This window comes from Convolutriloba macropyga, chromosome 10 (assembly GCF_964194025.1).
Source record: "Convolutriloba macropyga chromosome 10, txConMacr16.3, whole genome shotgun sequence".
NCBI lineage: Eukaryota > Metazoa > Xenacoelomorpha > Acoela > Convolutidae > Convolutriloba > Convolutriloba macropyga.
The window spans coordinates 50732485-50752524 of record NC_134477.1 but is presented as its reverse complement, the minus strand read 5'-3'; the positions used below and the strand labels follow the sequence as shown (position 1 = coordinate 50752524).

Sequence of the window (20040 nt, the reverse complement as noted above, 5' to 3'; positions counted from 1 at the left end):
ATCATCGTCAAATTCAGTAACAGTAATTTTTCCAGTTTTATTAGCATTTAGGCATTGTTCGGGTGAAACAATAATATCGTATGTTATTATTGGAGCGTTGTGTACAATTGATGAATGGGAAAACATACCACATTTATAACGAATGAGCATTGCAGTGACTTTGCACATAAGAGCTTTAACAAAGGTCCGATAAGACCGTTGATAAAGTGTTACATGTGTATCAACCATCTGAATGTTTTCGGGTGTAATTTTGCAAGGAGAAACTTGTGTTAAAGCATACATTTTATTTTCTTTCATTTTAGAACAGTCATAGTGAATGACCCTAAGTTTGTTAGATACGTCATTAATATCCTCAGTAGCGTTAATAACTATAGAAAGAGTACAAAAGTAGAAAAGGCTTATAAGTAAATAAGAAAAATAAAGTTTTTCAAAACAAGGATATCTTTTCATCCTGTTTTTTTTAGCGCTTCAAGTCGGGAATTAAGGTTATGAGTTGTAGTAATAGGCACTGCCAGTAAATGTTGACTGGATTTATTGCTACCTAAAACAAAGTTAAGTAAATCCGGCTTGATAGCGTGATGGCGGCTTGGCCGAGCGACTAGAAGTTCGCCTATTATTATTATTATTTTCTAAAGTTTGTAAATTAGAAGGTCCTTGTTCCGATGTATTAGGGCGGAGAGGACTTAAATTAGGGTCTAGAGGTATTCTAGAATTGTGCTGTGGGCAAGGAGTTGAACTTCTTGTTCGACTACCGCTAGGTAGGTGTGTTTGGACTGGAGGTGGGTTATCACGACCACCTGAACTTGCTTCGTTGAATCCAGAATCAAAATTGGTAGGTGTTCGGTCAGGGTCGAAGTTCTGCACAGGGGAGTCTCTTCGTATGAAATTATCCACGGGGAAATATTCGGTGTTAGTGGGGCTTTGGAAAGAGAATTTAGTCAAGGGACTATTGAGTTTATTCATCTGACTTGTCATTAGATTTTTATAAAATGTGTCACAATTATTTTTATCTATACCATACTCTAGGGTTAACTCTGGTATAGTTTCAGTAGCTGGGTAGTACTCGACTAGGTGATTTCTATGAGCGACCTTCCTGGTGGCCGGGTTGCTATCTAAAGTTAATTCATAGTTAACATTGGTTAGTTTTTTTTCTACAGTATAAGGTCCTGATCGTAGTTCATTTAATTTTTTTGACTTTCCTAACTCAATTTGATGGTTTTCCATTAGAACTTTTTGTCCAACCTCAAGTGGCTTACCTACTTTGTGTTTGTTTCTATGTTTATGTGCGCGGTTATTGTTTTCTAAGCTCTTTTTATAAGCGTTATTGTATATTTGTTTGAATTGGTTTTCTCGCATAAGCAACGAATTGTTAATAGTCGGTTTTAGAAGTTTGCCAATTTCGGTGTTTTTTGAAGTTTGCAAGGTATGCCTGTGAAGAGGCAGGTCTTTGCAAAACTCGGAAGAGCATGTGAGTTGTGAATTTCGTAGGAGTCCTAACTTAAGTGACAGAGGTATCTGTGGTTTTTGTCCGAACACAATTTCATAAGGTGAGATTCCAGTACTAGCATTTGGAACCGTGTTATGAGAAAAAGCAAATTTTGGTGCCAGTTCGTCCCATTTACCTCGAGCTTGTTTTAGAAAAATTCGGAAATGTGCTCCTAGATGTTTGTTTTGGATCTCGACTTTATCATTAGTCCAAGGCGCATAGGCAGTTCGAGGTGCGGGTGTTATACCTAATTCATGAATGTAACTCGCAAAATCTTGGTTCATGAATGCCGAACCCTTATCATAAACAAGTTTTTGTGGTATTCCAAAAGACAAGATGAACTTTTCTAAAGCTTTTATGGTGTCTACTGCGTCTGTGGAACGTACGGGGTATACTTGAATGAAACGTGAAAATGAATCGACAATAACTAAACAATGGTGTTTACCGTTCGATGGTGGATTTAAAGGTCCTTTGTGATCAATATGGACCGTATGAAAGGGGAATGGGACTGTATCAGTCCACTTTTCGAGAGGTGCTTCGTGGATATCTCTCCGTTTTTGTTTATTTTTTTGGCATTCAAGGCAATCAGCAATTAGGTTTTCAATCCATTTACACATTCCGGGCCAATAAAAAAATCGTTTTACATTAGCAAGTGTTTTATCTAAACCTACATGACCTGACAGTTCACAATGAGCTAGCTAAAAAACTTTAAAGAACAATGACAGTGGTACACAAATTTTTAAGTATTCAATACCTGGTTCGTCTGTTTGTTGTTGAATACATAAGATGTTACCTACAAAACTCAGTTTCTCAAAGTTATTAATGTACGACATTATGGCTTTAGATTGTCGGAATTCAATTTTCTTTTCATCTTTGTTATTGTTCGTCCTTAATTGGCGAATTTGTTGTATCACTGGGTCTTTTAATTGTTCTTGACAAATTACCGATGTATTTAAATCAACTTCTTTAGAGAAGATTGTCAGTTTATCGATGAGTTCTCTTGCATCTTTTATTTTTGGATTTTCGGGAAGTTTTTTTGCTAATTCGGTTTTATCTATACAAGTGCTATTTTTCACGAGAAAAACTTTATCGTATTCTAGAGGGAATCTGTACTCCGAGTCTGTGGTATTAGTTTGATCAATGTAGAGTTTGTCAAAATCTAATTCCGGTGACTGGTTCTCATTGAACAATTCAAATTCCGAAATTGGGTCAAAATTTTGTTCGGTTATCCCTTCATCAGGGTAGGAATCAATTTCTGTATAATGATCAGACGTTTCGTCTTCCTCCTGTTCTGACACAGGGGTTATTTCATGTTTGCGGTGACGCCTATAGTGGTTAATTGATGAACCATACGAGAAATCTTCCGAAATATTGTTTATTGAGCAAAGTCTGTTTTGATTATTGTCGTACTTTTGCTTTACCATTTTGTCATTTTTGAAAATGAATTTGTCGATACCCGTTATGCTTTGTTTTAGGATTGGAAAGAAGTCATCTGCTGGTCCCTTTTCATTATCACGCAAAATGAAGTATTTTTCCTCGTTACCATGCTCGTCGTAAAACCTAATGTCTTTTGGTATCTTTTTGTGTTTAAGTTGATACTTGTCCAGATCTTTAAGTTTCACATTGCGACTTAGGATGCCAGGAAAAGCTAAGTTTTTTCCTTCAGTCCAAATAATTTTCAAGTTCTGAAATTGAGATATTACTAACTGGTATCTAAAAAACCTGTGAGAGAGTTTTCCTCTTCTACCCCATAGATACATTAAAGGCTTATGGTCGGTGTACACATATACTGGATGGGGAGAACCAATTAGGTAATGCTCATAAGTTTGTAGTGCAGATATTACACCGCAAAGTTCGCGTGCTGTGGTGCTCATTTTTTGTTCCTCTTTAGTGTAAATTCTAGAATTAAAAGACACTATTCGTTTCCCTTCTGGAAATTCTTGAACGAGAATTGAGCCTACTCCTATGGAAGAAGCGTCTACATGCACGTGGAAAGGGTATTTAGTGTCAGGTATTGCTAAGATAGTATCTTCGCTAATCCTGTTTTTAATGTCGTTAAACAGTTTTTCGTGTTCTGTTGTCCAGACAAATTTAGTTTCTGTGCGGGTTAGGTCATAAAATGGTTTGCAGTCAACATGCAAATTTTTGATGTACATGCTGTAGAATCCTAAGCAACCTAGAACTCTCATGACATCACGTTTGTTTTCAGGCGACTTAAGTGCTTTTAAATCTGCTACTCGCTTCTTGACTGGTTGTATCCCATCTTTACCTACTACATGTCCCAAGAACTGTACTTTCCTAAGGAAAAATTTAGTCTTTTCAGGTTGAGCTTTCAATCCTGATTTCCTTAAAAGTTCATGGTACTTGTCAATTATTTCAAACAATTCGGTTTCATCTTGCGCTTGCATGATGGTGTCATCGATGTAAGTTATAGCTTGTTTTTTTCTAATTAATGGTGCAAAATGGATAGTCATTATACGACTGAAGAAGTTAGGTAGACCGCATAGGCCGTAAAATCTGCGTTCAAATGTGTATTGCTTTGGACCAATTACAAAACTTACCAGCTGTTTGGTTTCCTCAGTTAGAGGGACGTGGTTATAGGCTGAACAAAGATCACTGGTTGTGAAGAAATTACCTTTTAATCTAGTTAATAGACTTCCGATTGGTTCGAGTGGCCATGAATATCGACTAAGGTCTGTTATTGAATTCAGATATCGGGCATCTATAACCAGTTTTACTGTGTTCCCCTTGGGTAGGATTATGATTGGATTAATAAATTCTGATCCCATTTCTTTATCATTACCCATTTCCCGGATTATACCTGTTTTACACAGTTGTTCCAAAAGGTTTTCTAGTTTTTCCTGATAATGTAATGGTACTTTGGATGGTCTTTGTTTTGTCAAAGTTGAATTAGGTAACAGTTTATCATGAAACTTTTGTTTTATCTTACCAACATCGTATTTGTGTTGAGAGTAAACGTCTTTATTTTTAGTTAAAGTCCTCAGTAACTTGTCTAAGTTTTCGTCATTGATCTCAGCTTGACTGAAATCAAATTTTTTGAGAAACGCTTGATCGGTTTTGTCAAATCTGTTAAGTTTTTCTGTGGGAAGTTCAACGGGTCTGATGTTCTCATCAGTTGTTTCTAATTGTGGCTTAAGATCCTTTAAGTCGTCGCTAAAGTCTGTTTCTAATTCGTAGTTGTTGGTAAAATCTTGTTGCTTTTTTCGCTTTTCTGTTTTCTTTTGTTTTTCAGGAGTTTTGCCTGCAAAGAAAGTTTGAATTTTTGGACCTTGTTTTTCACTAACATGGAATATTTGATCCCAATTAGTGTCACTATTCATTAGGTGGTTTATGAATGCAACGTTGTCAACTACAGAAAATTCTGGGTCTTGTCTAATTTCAATGTCTTCTAAAGTGTGCCCAATAGGACCCTTTTGGATGACAACCTTGTTGTTTAGAGGGTTGTTTAGCATTATTGGTAATTCCTTTTCTTTTCTAAAACACTGAACATTGTAAGTATAAATTCCTTGAGCTTGCAGTTCACTTCCAATTACGAAGGAGGTTCCCTTTCTGAAGAATTCATTCGGAGGTCTAATTGATATTACTCGAGTTGATTTTGGTGCTAATGGTAGTTGCTGGTCAAGAGTTACAATTTTGTAAGAACTAATGTATGGATAGCTTTTCGTTTGGTATCTAGATAATGTGACGGCTACTTCAGGGTAAGTTTTTAAATCAATTTTTGGAGTGGTTAGGTCAATAGATTTTACTGTAGATTCAAGGAAATCCATTCCCAACAACTTTGGCTTGCAACCATCTTTGGCTGAAACCCATGTGGTAACTTCCACTTGATACTTTCCTTCAATGTCGAAAGAAGTTTTGAAGGTAATTTGACCTAGAAGTTTTAGTTTCTCACCATTAACCGCTAAAGTATGATTTTTTGAAGCTTTCATCTCAATGTGTTGTAATTTACATAGTTCAAGATAAGTGTGGTAATTAATTATAGAGCTTGATGCTCCTGTGTCCAATAAAAACTGTGTTTCTAAGCCGTTATTTTTATTTTTGTCTCCGACGGATTGGTATAAATTAATGTAAATATGTGAGTAACTTGTTTTGTTATCAGTAGTGTTTATGAACGGAGACCTGTCTAGTTTAAATACTCGTCGTTGTGGTTCTCATTATTGTAATAGTCTCTAGAAGTTTCACTGGTAAAGTGAACTCGAGGGCTTCGCCCTTCACTGCTATCTCTTGAATGAGTATTATTGTTCTGTCTAGTAGGTGTCCTATCCCGGTCATGATCTCTACACCTATCACGATATTGATTATCTGATCTTGGAGGACCGTTGCTTTGTCTGTCCCTACTATTTTGCCTATTGTTATCTCTGTAAGAAATGTTTCGATAGTTATTTTGTCGTTCCTGTGATCGGTTATCGTAAGATGAGCGGTGATTGTTTGAAGAATTTGATGGGTACGGTGATCGATGTCGATATTCTGGTCTAGAATTGTTTTGATAATTGGATTGATTTTGGTTATAACTATTTGTTTGTCGGTCCCTAGAATTTCGATTGTCATAATTGTTTGATTTATAATTTTGTTGACCTGGTGAATGGCTCCTACTACGTTTATAATTATCTGTGAACATTTCTCGTTGTTGAGGTGGGTTTCGGTTTTCGTTTTTAATGTCCTTGTACTTAAAGCAGAAAACTATTGTGTGACCTGAACGTTTGCAAAACTTGCAGAATCTAGCCTGGTTTTGTTTGAATCTGGGATTGTCGTTGTTGTATGTGGCGTTTATTTTATGATCTTTCATTAGATTTGCAATTTCTGTGAGTTGGTTTTTTAACCCTTCTATTTCTATTTTATTGTCGATACTACTTGAGGCAGTACCCGTGAATTCACTGCTAACAGAAAAACTTAAGTCTTTAGTTGCTACATGATCCTGTAATTGTTGCCAAGTTGTAGCTGGGTTTTCTATTAACCGCTGATGTGCCTTTTGCTTGAGTGTAGGTGGCGTTAATCCTCTTACAAAGTACTCCATACACTTAGCGTTACGCTGGTCGTTGTTAAAATCTGGATCTGGCCATCCTTTTTCAACTGCTTTTGTTACTCGGTGTGTATTGCTTTTTATCAACTCATCTGGTTGCCTTTTAATACTCTCGACTTCAATTCTTTTCCTATACTTGTCTTTTGCATCAGTAAAACGGGTAATGAACTGATTTCTAACTTCGTTCCATACTAAACCTGGTGCTAAGGTTTCAAACCATTGGGCTGCGGGCCCACGCAAAACCGAACCAAACAACGCTTTTTGTCTAGCGTCGTATGCTGCTTGCAAATCAGCATCCGCAGGATCTCTTGTTCCTAGTGAGAATTGGATTTTTCTTTGTATTAAACTAAAGAATTCCTGGGCATCTTCAGATGGATCTAAACCTGTAAATTTCTCTAACGCTATGTCGGGGTACGCAACAACGTTCGCTGCCATGTTTTAATTTAGTGTATGAAAAGAATATTTTATACGAAAGTACTATTAGTTTGAGTAATTAGTGTAGAAAATATTTTTGTTATAACAATTAAGTAATAAAACACTAATACTAAAGTAGAAAGTTGAACTGTTTGTTTTGTGTTATGAATTTTATTTTTTTAGGACCGTTTAATGATTGTATTTTAAATTCAAAGTTTTTGCCGTTATCAGTACTAAAAATTTCAACCCAAGAGTAAATATCGGTTTGCTCAACGGTAAAATTTAATAACCAAGGATAAGTGCTTTCAGAGTGTTTAAATCCAACAGAGTATTGGTGAAACCTGTTTATTTTTGAAAATCTAATTTGTGTGACAAATTCTGTTTTTATAAGTAATTTAACTCTATCTGGTAAACTCGGATCGTCAGGAGAAACGTTGATGTATTTGGGTTTAATGATTTTTAAGATTTGTAAGCCAAACGGGGGAATTTTATTTTGGTGGCTCATCCACACACAAGATGATAACGTTTATGCTAATTCTATCACACTGTTCTGATTTCTTAGAGCACACAAAAGTTCCTTAAAGTTTGGGTTGGTCCACTTGTAAGTTATGTAGATTTCAGTTTCTGTTTCGCTAGAAGAGTGATGGTAAATGCATAAAAAGTTTCTGTTCTGGTCAGTTAAATAATATGAAACTTTGCCTATTTTGTTATGTACTTTAATACTTATATTTAGATCTTGAACGTTTACTTTAATATATGACATATAAATAACATAGAACAATTGTTTTTGTTGTTTTATTAATGTATTTTTGTATGAAATTACACAGAAGACAGTATAAAAACGTTTAGTACGGGATGTTTAGTACATCAGTAGTAGTATTTTTGTAGCTATTATTGTGTTTAAATATTGTTTCTAAAGTGCTTGAGTCTGTTAATGACCGTATTTTAACATGAGACAACAACTTTTCTATGATAAATTTGTGTACAAATTGGGTTAAAAAGGCTAGTTTACGCTCTTTTAATTAATTATTGGCTAAATTTTCTGCGGGAATCTCGATCACACTGTTTTTAGTTTTCAACAAAGTTAGTAAATTCTGAAAATTTGGGTTCTCAGATGCATAAGTTATACAAAAATCAGCGGGAGAATTATGGTTAATATTTCCTAATTTTTTGTAAGAATGACGTTAATATGGCTATTTTCTTGAGTAATATTGGTTAAAATTGGATAAGAATGATGTTTTTAAGGCTTAAATGTGATTAGTATCCGTTAAATTATGATAAAAGTGACGTTAATTTTGTTAAAATCTGGTTAGTTTTTGAGGATTTAAGTCAAAATAATGTTTATTTGGTTAAAATTTGATTAATATTACCCCACCCGGGTCAAGGAATTGATAAAACAGAGTGAATATTCAACTAAGGAAGGCTTAAATTTAACCAAAATTGGGTTAGCTAATGTGAAAATGCAACAACGTGTGCTTAAATGTGTAGAAAATTAGATATAAATTACACTAAACACGTATTGGGGGGATGAATTCTGGTTAAATTTACGTTAAATTGTTTGAAAATGCTATATTTTGGTCAAAAATTTAGTAAAAATTAGACATATGTTACTCTAAATATGATTTGGGGGGATGATTTTTGGTTAAAAATCGGCCATTTAGTGTGAAAATGCTAAAATTCTGCTGTGAATTTGGTGAAAATCGGCTAAAGTTTAGTTTAATTAGGTGTTGGGGCGGTGAAATTTGGATAATTTTTGGTTATTTGGAGTGTATATGCTACAATTTAATCATAAATTTGGTCCCAATTGGGTCAGAAATAGTCTAAACAAGTTTTGTGGGGATAAATTCTGTATAAATTCCGACTATTTAGAGTGAAAATACTAAAATTTAACCATAAATTTGGTGAAAATTGGGTTAAAATCAAATTAAATATGTTTTGGGGGGATAGAATCTGGTTGAATTTCGGTCATTTAAGGTGTAAATACTAAAATTTAACCATAAATTTGATGAAAATTGGGTGAAAATTAGGCTAAATAGGTTTTGGGGGGATGATTTTTGGTTAAATTTTGACTATAAAATGTAAAAGTACTTCAATTGTTATATAAATAAACTAAAAATTGGACATAGATTACCCCCACCCGGGTCAGAACAATTTTACAAGAGCAAAGAATCAGTTGCCTGTTACTATTTTAATGTAAATTTACTGTATTTCGGCCGTAAATTTGATATAAATTACTCTATTTGTTTGTCTATTAGTGTGCTTTCACTTCTGTGGTAGTGGTTATTTTACTATTTTAATCCGATCGGATAGAAAAACAAAAATTCAGGCGTGATTCTTTCCTCTGGGCGCACCAGTTATCAAATTTGGCTGGGCTGCTACAGATCACACAATACGGGATCTCTTTATGTATGCCAGTCAAACTTGACAAAAGATATAACAAATCGAAGGCAAAGATATATGCCTAAGACCTGTCTGTGCTATAAGTCTCAATTTAAAATAGTTGGGGGGCTGAAAGTATTAAATTTATAAAAGAGTAAATATAAAATTTCAGCTTACTAATTACCAGTTGTGTAGTGGTGAATTGGAGGTGAGCTGTTGGGCGATCGTTCACTTGGGTGTTTCTTCAGTTATGTTATTTGTCGAAAAAGAAAGTTATAAAATTAAATCTGGAATTATTTGTCTAAGTTATTAAACAATTTTGTTCGACTATTTTATTGTTAAAGTGAAGTTAAATTTTGAGAAAAATGAAAGCAGTTGTCTGCTGCTTGTTTCTGGGAGTGATTTCTGTCTCTCTAATTTTATTCCGTCCCACTTCGCTGAGAGAAACAATTAATTCCTCTCAGCTCCGTTTGGGCCGATAGGGAGCGAATCACAAACTCACGTTCATAGTGAGGTGCTTCTTAATTTTCCTATTGGCCGAGAAGGCAAGAGAATTAACTCTTTTTTATCTCACGGAGAAATTATTGAAACTCCAAAAAATAATAAAAATCTAAAAAGCTGAGAGCATCAATTATTGATTTCGTAGGCGCCTGTTTTCTGCTTTTCCCCTCTTCTAAAACCGCAACAATTATGGTTTTCTTGGGGGCTTTTTATGAGACTCTATTGTCTTTTCCCCTGAAGCAATCTGCTTCATCTTTATTGAAATTGGGGGAAAAGATCTGCATTGCAACTGTCAAAAGCAGAAGTAATTTAAATCAAAAGAAACTGTGGTTTTACAGGCCGCCTACGTTCAACAATGTACATTTTCTATCCTGGATATAAGCGAGGAGATCCAGGCCTAAAGTTGTGTTATTTAAATAAGTCGAACTGAGTTGTTTAAATACTTGTGTACTGGTAGTCTTAACAAGCGTTAGTTTGTTTAGCGCGCGGCGAAAGAATGGTTAATTAGCGCCTAAATACGTTCGCTCTAATGCGGGATTAATTATCCGCTCATTTGTAACGGCTCTTTTAATACTACACTATTTAATTTGTCGACCATTAACATTTTGACAAATGTTGTTCTTATACAAAGCGTTGCACGCAAGTTGGGGGGGGGGGGGTTGCCGAAGGAATGTAGAGAAAGCAGATTTAACATTTTACTTGGCGGTCATCAATGATTCACTGTTTTTTTTTTCCGTAGAGAAAGGCCCGTGTTGTGAAAATCAGCTGGCAACTTACATAGAGAATGGTCAATTGTTGGGACTGGAACCCAATGTCTACCTAGCAAGGGCTGTCAACTTCACAGGCCAGGACAAAAAAGTCAACCTAATTAGGGTAATGCTTCAGCAATGTTTTCTCTTTTAGTGTAATTTAGCCCATCCCTTGCATCAAATTCACCCCAAAATTACCCCCTGTTACGTCAATTCTTGCATCGTATCCACCCAATTACCTGCCTCAAAATGTAAGAGTTTTGGGATAAATTTTCCAAAAAATGTCCCCAATTACCCCCTTAATTTATCATCTTTTTGGGGTAAAAAATTCGATCCGGTTACTGCTTCCAGGCGAATCAAGTCAGTAATGAACTGAAACAAGAAACCGATTTGCCAAAAACCAAAATGGACCATTAAGTAAGAGCTAGGAAAAGCAGTGTCTACTCTATAATGAGATTAAATTACCTTTTCCACCCTTATTAAACGGAGAAATACTGTTGTGATTTTTTAATTTTTTACACTCTGTCAACTCTTTTCCCAATTATTTTTGGGCAAAATCCTTGGCACGGGCAAGGTTACGTTACGTTATGGGGCCATATTATTGTAAATATTTGCTTGAATTATTTCATTAATAGGCTCAAAAATTGAGATTCTTCAATGTTAAATCTGCAGAAGACTTCAATGATTATTTTATCCGTTAACAATGTTGCACAAGTAAAACTTGCCAAAAATGATAGTTCTAGGTCAAAATTGAAAGCCAAAATTGGCTTGTAAAATAATCCGATGATAATATTACTCATTTTGAGTACTCTTCATTAATAACTTCATTGTTTAAGCAGTCTCGTCTCAATATATTGACAGAAAAATTGATGCGTCAGAAATCAGAGTTTAATAAACACTTGTCATCTATTATGATGAAACACTTAGTAAATACGTGTGACATAATTGAGAGTAAAACTGGTTTTGGATAAATCTCATTGAAGTATAAGATAGAACTAGCAAAATCGTGACACTCTATAACAAGAGATAGGGAGCCTTTGAGCTGGCTAATGATTGTAAAAACTGCACTTGTTCCAAGTGTTTTTTCTGAAACACAGAAAAACAGTAAAGATTGTTTAGATTTATTCCGTTTGTGCCGCCCATTACTTTATTCAAGATCTAATTAAGTGCCATTACATTGTAACGAAAAAAGATGGTGCGTACGTTGGTTGGTGGGGCGAAATAATTTTCACCACTAAGCTGGGGGCAGAAATGGAATAAATCAGGGTCTTTTTCATGATGATCCTTATGAATTAAATCAAACGTCGAATAAAATTGAGATAGAGATAGAGACGCAAATTTAGCAGGATTTTTCCCAATTAAATGACTAGAAAAAGATATAGTTCTATGGATCTATAGGAAAAAAGTTCAGGTACAAATTTATCTGAACAAACACTTGAACTTACCTGAACAGTTCACGTAGATTTGTCTCAGCTCAACCATACCTAAACACACCTAAATACCTGAAATTTACCTGAAAAATTCAGGTACCACTACCTGAATTTTCAGCTGAACTTACCTGAAAATTACCTGAAAAAAATACCCGAACTGTTCAGGTAATTTGTACAGTTCAGGTAATTGTACCTGAATTTTACGTGAATTTTCAGGCAAAAAAAACCTTGTGATTAATTGTGATGTTGTTTCCCCTTGAATTTGAAATTTTGTCGTGTTTTCGTTTAGTTTTATTTGATGAAAGATTTTTGTCGTTACATTGTTCAATGCAGTAATTAGAAAAAAAATATCAGTTAAATACACCTGAAATTGCTCAGGTAAAAATTTACCTGAACTACAGTTCAGTTGTGTTCCAGGTTCCTTTACACCTGAAATTCACCTGAAAATCCAATTACCGGAACTTTTTTTAGTGTGTAGTACTGTGATGAAGTTTTGCTTTAAACTTACAAAGGTCAACAATTTTTGTACACAAGTATTAGACCAATACATAGGCAGCAACAGGATTTTTATCAAAATTGTTGATCATTGGTGTGGTATACGAGCGCTTAAAGTTTCGAGTTTTAGCTCTTTATAGTCAATTTACCGAAAGTCAGTTTTGTGACTACCATAATCAACCATGCATCGAATATAAATAACAAAATTTAGCCGCTCACGATCCGACCGATACGAGGCAAATGTTTTGGGCAACTTTTTCAAGCTCTAATTTTTTAATTAAAGAATTTTGCACTCGTAAAAATTTGACGGTTGCAATTGCAGCACAGTTTGTTTGTAATTTAGTGAAAATGCCGTGTTGAGTTAGATTAGGACAAAATGTCGTCCTTAACGACAATTTGATGAAAATTTCTCAATGAAGTTGTGAAATGAAGTTTGTAACATTTTTTGAAGCAATTCTGGAAAAAACTTCTAGTTTTAAAGGTTTGGAGCACAATATGGAGTTCCCTGCAATTAGAAATATAACATTTTTTTCTCATTCAGTTGATTCAGTTGATTTCATTAAAAAGAAGGAGGCTTGGTAAGGTGCGTTTGCGCATGTTTTTCCCAGAACATAATAATCCAACAAAGATCCAAACAATTTGACTTTCATGCACCTTGCAATTATCAAGAGATAGGATATCTAACTTTTCTTGGTACAAATAGTGATAGTAGTTAGTTTAGGTAATTAATTAAAAGATAAAAAAACACTGGAACGAAATGCAAAAAAAAGGCTCCACGTAAAATTGTTAAATACAAAAGGCAAACGTTACGCGCTAAAACACCTTTTCTGACGTTGGAAACGGCTTCAATTGACATTTTTTTTCGAATCAATATTTCTTCAGGACACTTTCTACGTAGATGGATTGTAGAGAAAATAATTATGGTTCCGCAATATACGAGACATCGTTCAGAGCACAGGCTCGCAATTTAAATTAAAATTTCGTAGGAGAAAAAGCGCATTTAAGAATTTAAAAAATAGCAAAATGGAGACTTTCAGGAACATGAGCTTGAGAGAATTGGAGAAATACTTTAGGCGACTGCACAGGTTAAAAACTACTAGTTTGACTTCAGTTCTCGCTCGTGGTTACAAAAACTGTATTTGTTCAGTGCTACCTCAAAAATGTACATCCAGAAAGCAGTTTTACTTGTTTTTACTAAAACAAATTGGACCTGATTATGCTGAAAAAATGAAAATAAAAAACAAAATATTCGTATTGATATCCTTTTTCGAAATATTTTTTATTTGTGCCCGAGTAAGTTATGCACCCGTAATTACAGTTCACGTGCCATTACATCGAAAATATTTAAATTAAAATTTATGTCACGTGCGTCTAGGGTGCAAATAATATACAACCACCACTTACCTGGGGGGAGAGGGCACAAACGGAAGAGGTCCTCCTTTTGCATTAAATCAGACATGGAATAGAAACAAATGAGAAATAGATTTAAACGCCAAATTTCTCAGTTGAATGACTGGAAAAAGTTATATATTTTTTTGGATTTGCAAGAAGGCCTACTGGGATCAAAATTTGTCCTGCAATTACGAAGGTGGCAATTGGTGATACTACTGATTTGACCAATACATAGGCAAATTGACCATGTGAACTGTTGGTATGAAATACGAGCGACCAAAATGTCGGATTGCAGCAACTACATAGTCAAATTACTGAAAATTATGGCTACCATAAATAATATTATATTTAACAATGATTCACCAAATTTAGCCGCTCATGACGTGCTACGAGGCAGTAACTATTTGACTTTTTTTCCATTTTGTTATTGTTATAACAAGGGACGCCTAAGCGTTTGATGGTTACATTCTTCATATAAAAGCATAGTTTTTTTTTAATTTTTTGAAAACACTGTGTTGAGTTAGATCAGGAGAAAGTGTTGTGCTTAAATACAATTTGATAGTGGTTTCTCATTGACGAATAGTTAAATGATGTGTGTTGCATTTTTGTGAAATATTTCTGGAGAAAATTTTTAGTTTTAGAGGGCTGAGACACAATTGAGTGCCTTGTAAATGACAATATAACATTAACTGCCCATCCAAGAAAAATGAACTGTAAAAAATTGCGTTTTTGCGTAATCATAGTAAATTAACTTGAAATTGTTCTTAATGAATGGCTAATAAACATTTTTTTGATTTTAGTGGAATTGACGTGAGGTTAAATGTGTGTTGGTCATTAAAAAGAGGGCCTTCAATTAATGTGTATTTGCACATTTTTTAACTTTTTTGTGTGAAACTAAGTTGGTTCACTCAAGCGCGTTTGCACATAATGTTTCAAAATCATAATTTTGCGACAAAATCGATCGGCCAAATTTGATTGAGAAGTCAACAAAAATCCAGTTAACAAAAAACGCACTTAACAAAAACCCAGTTGATACAGTGAGGTCGGAAAAACTGTCGATGATGATGATTCAAAAAGTCTTTTTCCAAGAACCACGAAATTAATGGGTGATACCTCTATTTATTTGATTCCTTTTAAGCATTAAAGTAATTGTTCCGACCCTCTTGAGGGGGGGAGGAACTATATACTCAACTGGGTTTTTTTTGTTCCGTGAATTTTCGCCGCTCGATATATTCTTCGTAGAGAGTTGAGACTGGTATCATTAGAAAGCTCGTCCAGCGTAGAATATGGAATTAAAAAGTTTTTTTAATTTTCGTTTTTTACAGGGAGTTATCGAGGTTTAAACTTCTGAGAATAGAAGAGTGAATTCACGTTGTTTTTATTCACATTTTCCGGAATTTTTGCCTAAATTTTCGTCAATTTTGCTAAAATTTGTTATAATTTTTATAAATAGTGTCGTTGATTTTATTTTTGAAGACGAAAAAGCATTGTTGATTGTTTTGATTTCATTTTTTTGGTCAAAAAATCTGGATAAACATTTCAAAATTTAGCCTTTTTCATCAAAAACAGCACGAAATAAGCTACTTTTGTCCACTTTGATTAAATTTGCCAACAGTAAACCCCCAAACAACACTCATACAATCTTTGTAGACTCAGAGGGGGGCTATTTCTACTTCAGAGTCCGCTGAGAGTGCACTGTAGTTAAAATTTTGCCGTTTTTTGCTAACTTTACTCGTTGATTATCAAAAATGCAGATTTTATTTTGAGTTTTCAACTAACAAATTATCTATATCTACAACATTCGAAAAATCAATTGTTCCTAACTGACAATAAGTATTTACAGGGCTAGTTTTGGGCCATTCTTGGACTGTTACAATCCGAAAAAAATCGGGTTGTAATCAGTCGGTCTTTTTTTTTTAAAAAAAACTTTTTTTTAAGAATAAAGAACAGAACATATCAAATCAAAGCTCAGGAGTGATAGGTCCGACCAATTCGCCTGCTAAACAGCTCCAAGCTAATGCATTTAGTTTTTTAATTGAAAGTTTATGGTCGTTTTTAATTGAAAGTTTATAGCATAAATATTTTTTCCTCTATTTTTTTCTTAATTTGTACAACTTCCAGCTGAGTGTCAGCAAAGAAAGACTGCTTCTTTTTCCTACTGATTTAACATTTAATCTCGGTTGCAGTTTTAAGCCTGAAGTTATTGTTTTTTGGCTTTGATACGACAAGATTTCAGATTTTTGTTTGTTTTGATATTTGCCAGTTTTTCACGTATTCTAATTTTGTCACATTATCAGATTATTGACAGTTCTCATGTCACCTTATTTGCATTTAAAATAAGGCACAATTGAACATATTAAAATCCTGAAAGAGGTATATCATCGTTTTAACGGCCTCGACTTTTTAAATTTATTTTGTCTCTAACTGTCATTTTTGATTTGTCGGTTCGGTCGTATGAAATTTCCTGTATAGTGATAGCTTTCATTGGCTTTTCATGGAAGAATAGAAGAACCGATATTCTGATATTAATAGATAGCTGATGGCTTTCATGACTTTGAAAACAATCGTTTTCCAAAATTAAAAAAAAACTTTTTAATTTCGCAATTTTGTTTTTTTATGTTTCTTTTTGTTACCTAATCTCGTTAGTTAATTACAGGTCAAATATAACATTTTGGGTGTCAAGGGAACAAAAGGGATTGGTGTCCCAAAATCTTTTTTCTAAAGAATTTGTTATGACCTTACTGGCTTCGACATCGGTTTTTCACAAAAAAAGTAAATTAATTTGATTTTTGTCATATTTGACGTTCTTTTTGTTGATGCAAGAAATATTCTGGATAATTACAGGTCTCGAGGGCTTCTTTTTCACGAATAAACGACCAGATTTAAATAGCTCTTTTGTAATTAATGCCTTTTATGATATTGAATGTAATTTTGTTTCGAAAAAAAATCAAAAGTATTACATACTTTAGCACTTCGCTTTTTTTGTCTACTTGTTACCTAGTCTTACTAATGAATGGCCACGTACTACATTTTAGCTGTTTGAAGAAGGCGCAATCAAATATATTTTGTGTGCCAAAATTTGGCTTGACTGTTTTGACAGCGTTTTCAGGCAAGTTTCAATTGAAATTTTGTTTGTTCTTTGTTGTTCTTTTTAGCCGCTTTAAAAAATGAATAAGGACAGGTCCTAATGCCCTTCTATAGAAGCAGGTCCTAATGCCCTTCTATCAATTTGTGGTAATTTTAATTGATTCCTAATGGAATTTATTACTTTGAAGTTAACTGTTTCAAAAAAATAATTTAATTTTTTTACCTACTGTTTTTGTTCTTTTTTGTATAATTGTTACCAAACCATTTTATGGACTGGTTGCATATGTTTTCTGGTGATTTATAAGTTACTTTTGTTTAGTTTTAGGTTTATCCGACGGTATGTTGACTTTGCTATTAAATTTAGTTTTTAAGAGGGACATAAATTTTTTGATGTAATTAATCTTTGTTGTTGTTGTTGTTTGATTTTGCTGTTCGTCTTGACTCGCTTTCTTAATATTGAGATATTACAGCCATCTAATGCATTAATGTTTACTCCACTGAATTATTTGCTTGGAAGGCTATCTTATCGTTCATACAGAATTTTTTGGAAAATTCTTGGGCTTTTTCGGGATTCATAAAAAATAATTTTTGGGTTTTTCTATCTGTTCCTCATTTGGTAGACAATTATGCCAAAATTGTGGATGGGCGGGGTCGGAACCTTATGTGCCATCGCACCTTACCGAGCCGCCTTGTTAAATTATATTATCAGATGAAATTCCAACAAAAAGTCGTGGACAGTATTTGCATGCCTGTTACTGTTGTTCAATGGCCGGTTTCCGCAACAATCCTAATAAGATGAACATTTTAGGTTTTACGGCTCTGGCTTTAAAAGCATTACATTTTAGAGAGTTCTTTAAAATAAAACTTTGTATAGCAATCATTAATTGTAACTAAACAATTATTCGGATAAATTAATTGACTGATTTTATAATTATTGAAAAATTTCCGCAATGGAAATTAGAGACACATGTTTGTTATTGGATTTTACTATCGGGTTCACCTGGGTGGTCAACTGAGTGATTCTCCTAGAGTATAGATTAAAACTGATAAAATATAAGAACTTGAAACTCAATTTTGGAACCTCAATTTATACTGACATAATTTTTTGTCTTATTACTGTTCGAAAATATCGTAGTTTTCAACTTTCTTGAGATGCATTTTTTTCGTTTTGTTATCATGTTGTAGATTATGGAATTTTTTAGGTCTATTCTACGAACTTACTGGGAACAATAACAAACGTTATTGAACAATAACAAAATCAGACAACGTTATTGAATAATAAACGTTTTCGAACAATAACAAACGTTATTGAACAAAAACAAATCAGATAACTGGTTGTTAGGAGCTGACCGCTAAATTCTTAGGTAAATTATCAAAGCGAGAAGTTTATAAACAATGTTGGAAATCAAACCATACAAAACATGATTCCAAATAAAAGTAAAATTGAAACATGAAATTCAGCATATTCTTGCGTCAAAATTACTAGGTTTTTTAAAATTTAATTCAAATAAAAATGTAATTTCCGACAATTTTAGCTAGAATTTGGGCAAAAACGCAGTATACAAATGACTATATTTTTATTCAAAAAAATGGAAGACGTACTGTTGTTCAAAATTGATGCTAATTTTTGTGCGCTCACCGGGTAATCTAATCTTTTTTGAGCCTCAAATTCTTGCGCTTACAACAAGGTTAGTAGAGACAACACGTTGTTCAGGAATTGTTCAGGCCAATTATTTTATTTTTTATTTCAGTCAAAATTTAGCAAACGCCTCTGTGTCAACATAATATCCGAAGTTGGATTTGGAAGTGGACCTCTTAGAATTAACGGTGGTTTACGCGGTGCTGTGTTTATCCTGAACCCAAACGACAAGGGCATTTACTTTTTCTCCCGTCGCTACATTGTGGATCAGCTAACATTTGATTGGTTCAAATTGAACATAATGTGCGAGGAACAGACCTGGATTTGCAGTATGTACCCCCCAGGGGTTTGATTCGAAACTCAAATTAAATTATAAACTGAAGTGTTCAAAATGCCCTAGTCCGCGTTTCAAGTCTAGATTATGTGACTCTTCTTGAAGTGAGTCAATAAGGCATGAATCAAGAACAACGCAGGTTTTTCAGATGCAAACCCGAGTTCCGACGTGAGTCGCGTATCCTTGCTTGAAATATCCAAGTTAAAATTACATAATTCTGTGGAAGGGATTTTGAAAACGGTTTACACTTCGAAACGCTACTGTGTTCTTGATTAAGAGTAGATTTCCTCACTGATTTCATGAGGGTTTATTTTTGAAACATTAAGTTTTCCAAAGTGACGGTGGCATTTCAGATTTCTTCCGCAGCTCTTGTATCTTTTAGAAATTTAATATTTTATAGAAAACTATTTTTAAAAATACCAATTGCAAATTATTACATTTTGTAAAATGCAACGTTGCTAATTGTTAATTTAACGAGTGATTAGGGGCATAACATTTGAAACTTGTTCAAGCGAAATGGGTAATCAGGGGGGGGGATAGCTTTAGAAGTTATTGTACTCAGAGTGTAGGTATTTTCTTAGCACTAAGTGGTTTTGTTTTCAATACGTGGCCGATGTGCGAAAAAATAAATTTCAATTAAATTTGTGTTTTGTAGAGTCCAGTGACATTTGTGAATCAGTCTTTATGATTCATATACCCTTTTCAACGAGCAAATTTAGTCACACGAAACGTGAAAACAACTTACTGATATCCTGAAAAAAGCTTAATTTTTGTCGCGAACTTTCACGGACAAAATAACCCAAAATTTTGATCATATAATTAGCCTAAAATTTTTTGCCCGAATTTTTAATAGTAATTAATGGAGACAAAATTAAATGAGTTAGTTCTTCTTCTAGATAGTGCTATGGGTAATTGCAAAACCACTTATTGTCTTCTTAAACCACTAATATTATCTGGAAGAAATTTTCTGAAATTCATCATTAATTAGCCGTTCTCTTTTTTCGGTGAATAGATATCATGGGAAAGGAGATGAAGCCGAATTGTGTTATTTATAATGCGGAAACTACCCTAGACGAACTCCGACGCTCATCTT

The 20040-nt window shown here is 34.0% G+C and overlaps 1 protein-coding gene across 1 annotated transcript in view; it reads left to right on the top strand.

Moving 5' to 3' along the window:
* LOC142348657 (uncharacterized) overlaps positions 1-19000 on the top strand; it is a 36777-nt gene extending 17777 nt beyond the window's left edge. Inside the window, exons 3-4 of the mRNA XM_075400088.1 lie at positions 10561-10694; positions 18726-19000. Coding sequence (XP_075256203.1) covers positions 10561-10694; positions 18726-18965 — 374 coding nt within the window. The 3' untranslated portion in view covers positions 18966-19000. The remainder of the gene's footprint in view (positions 1-10560; positions 10695-18725) is intronic.
* The last annotated feature ends 1040 nt before the right edge of the window (positions 19001-20040 follow it).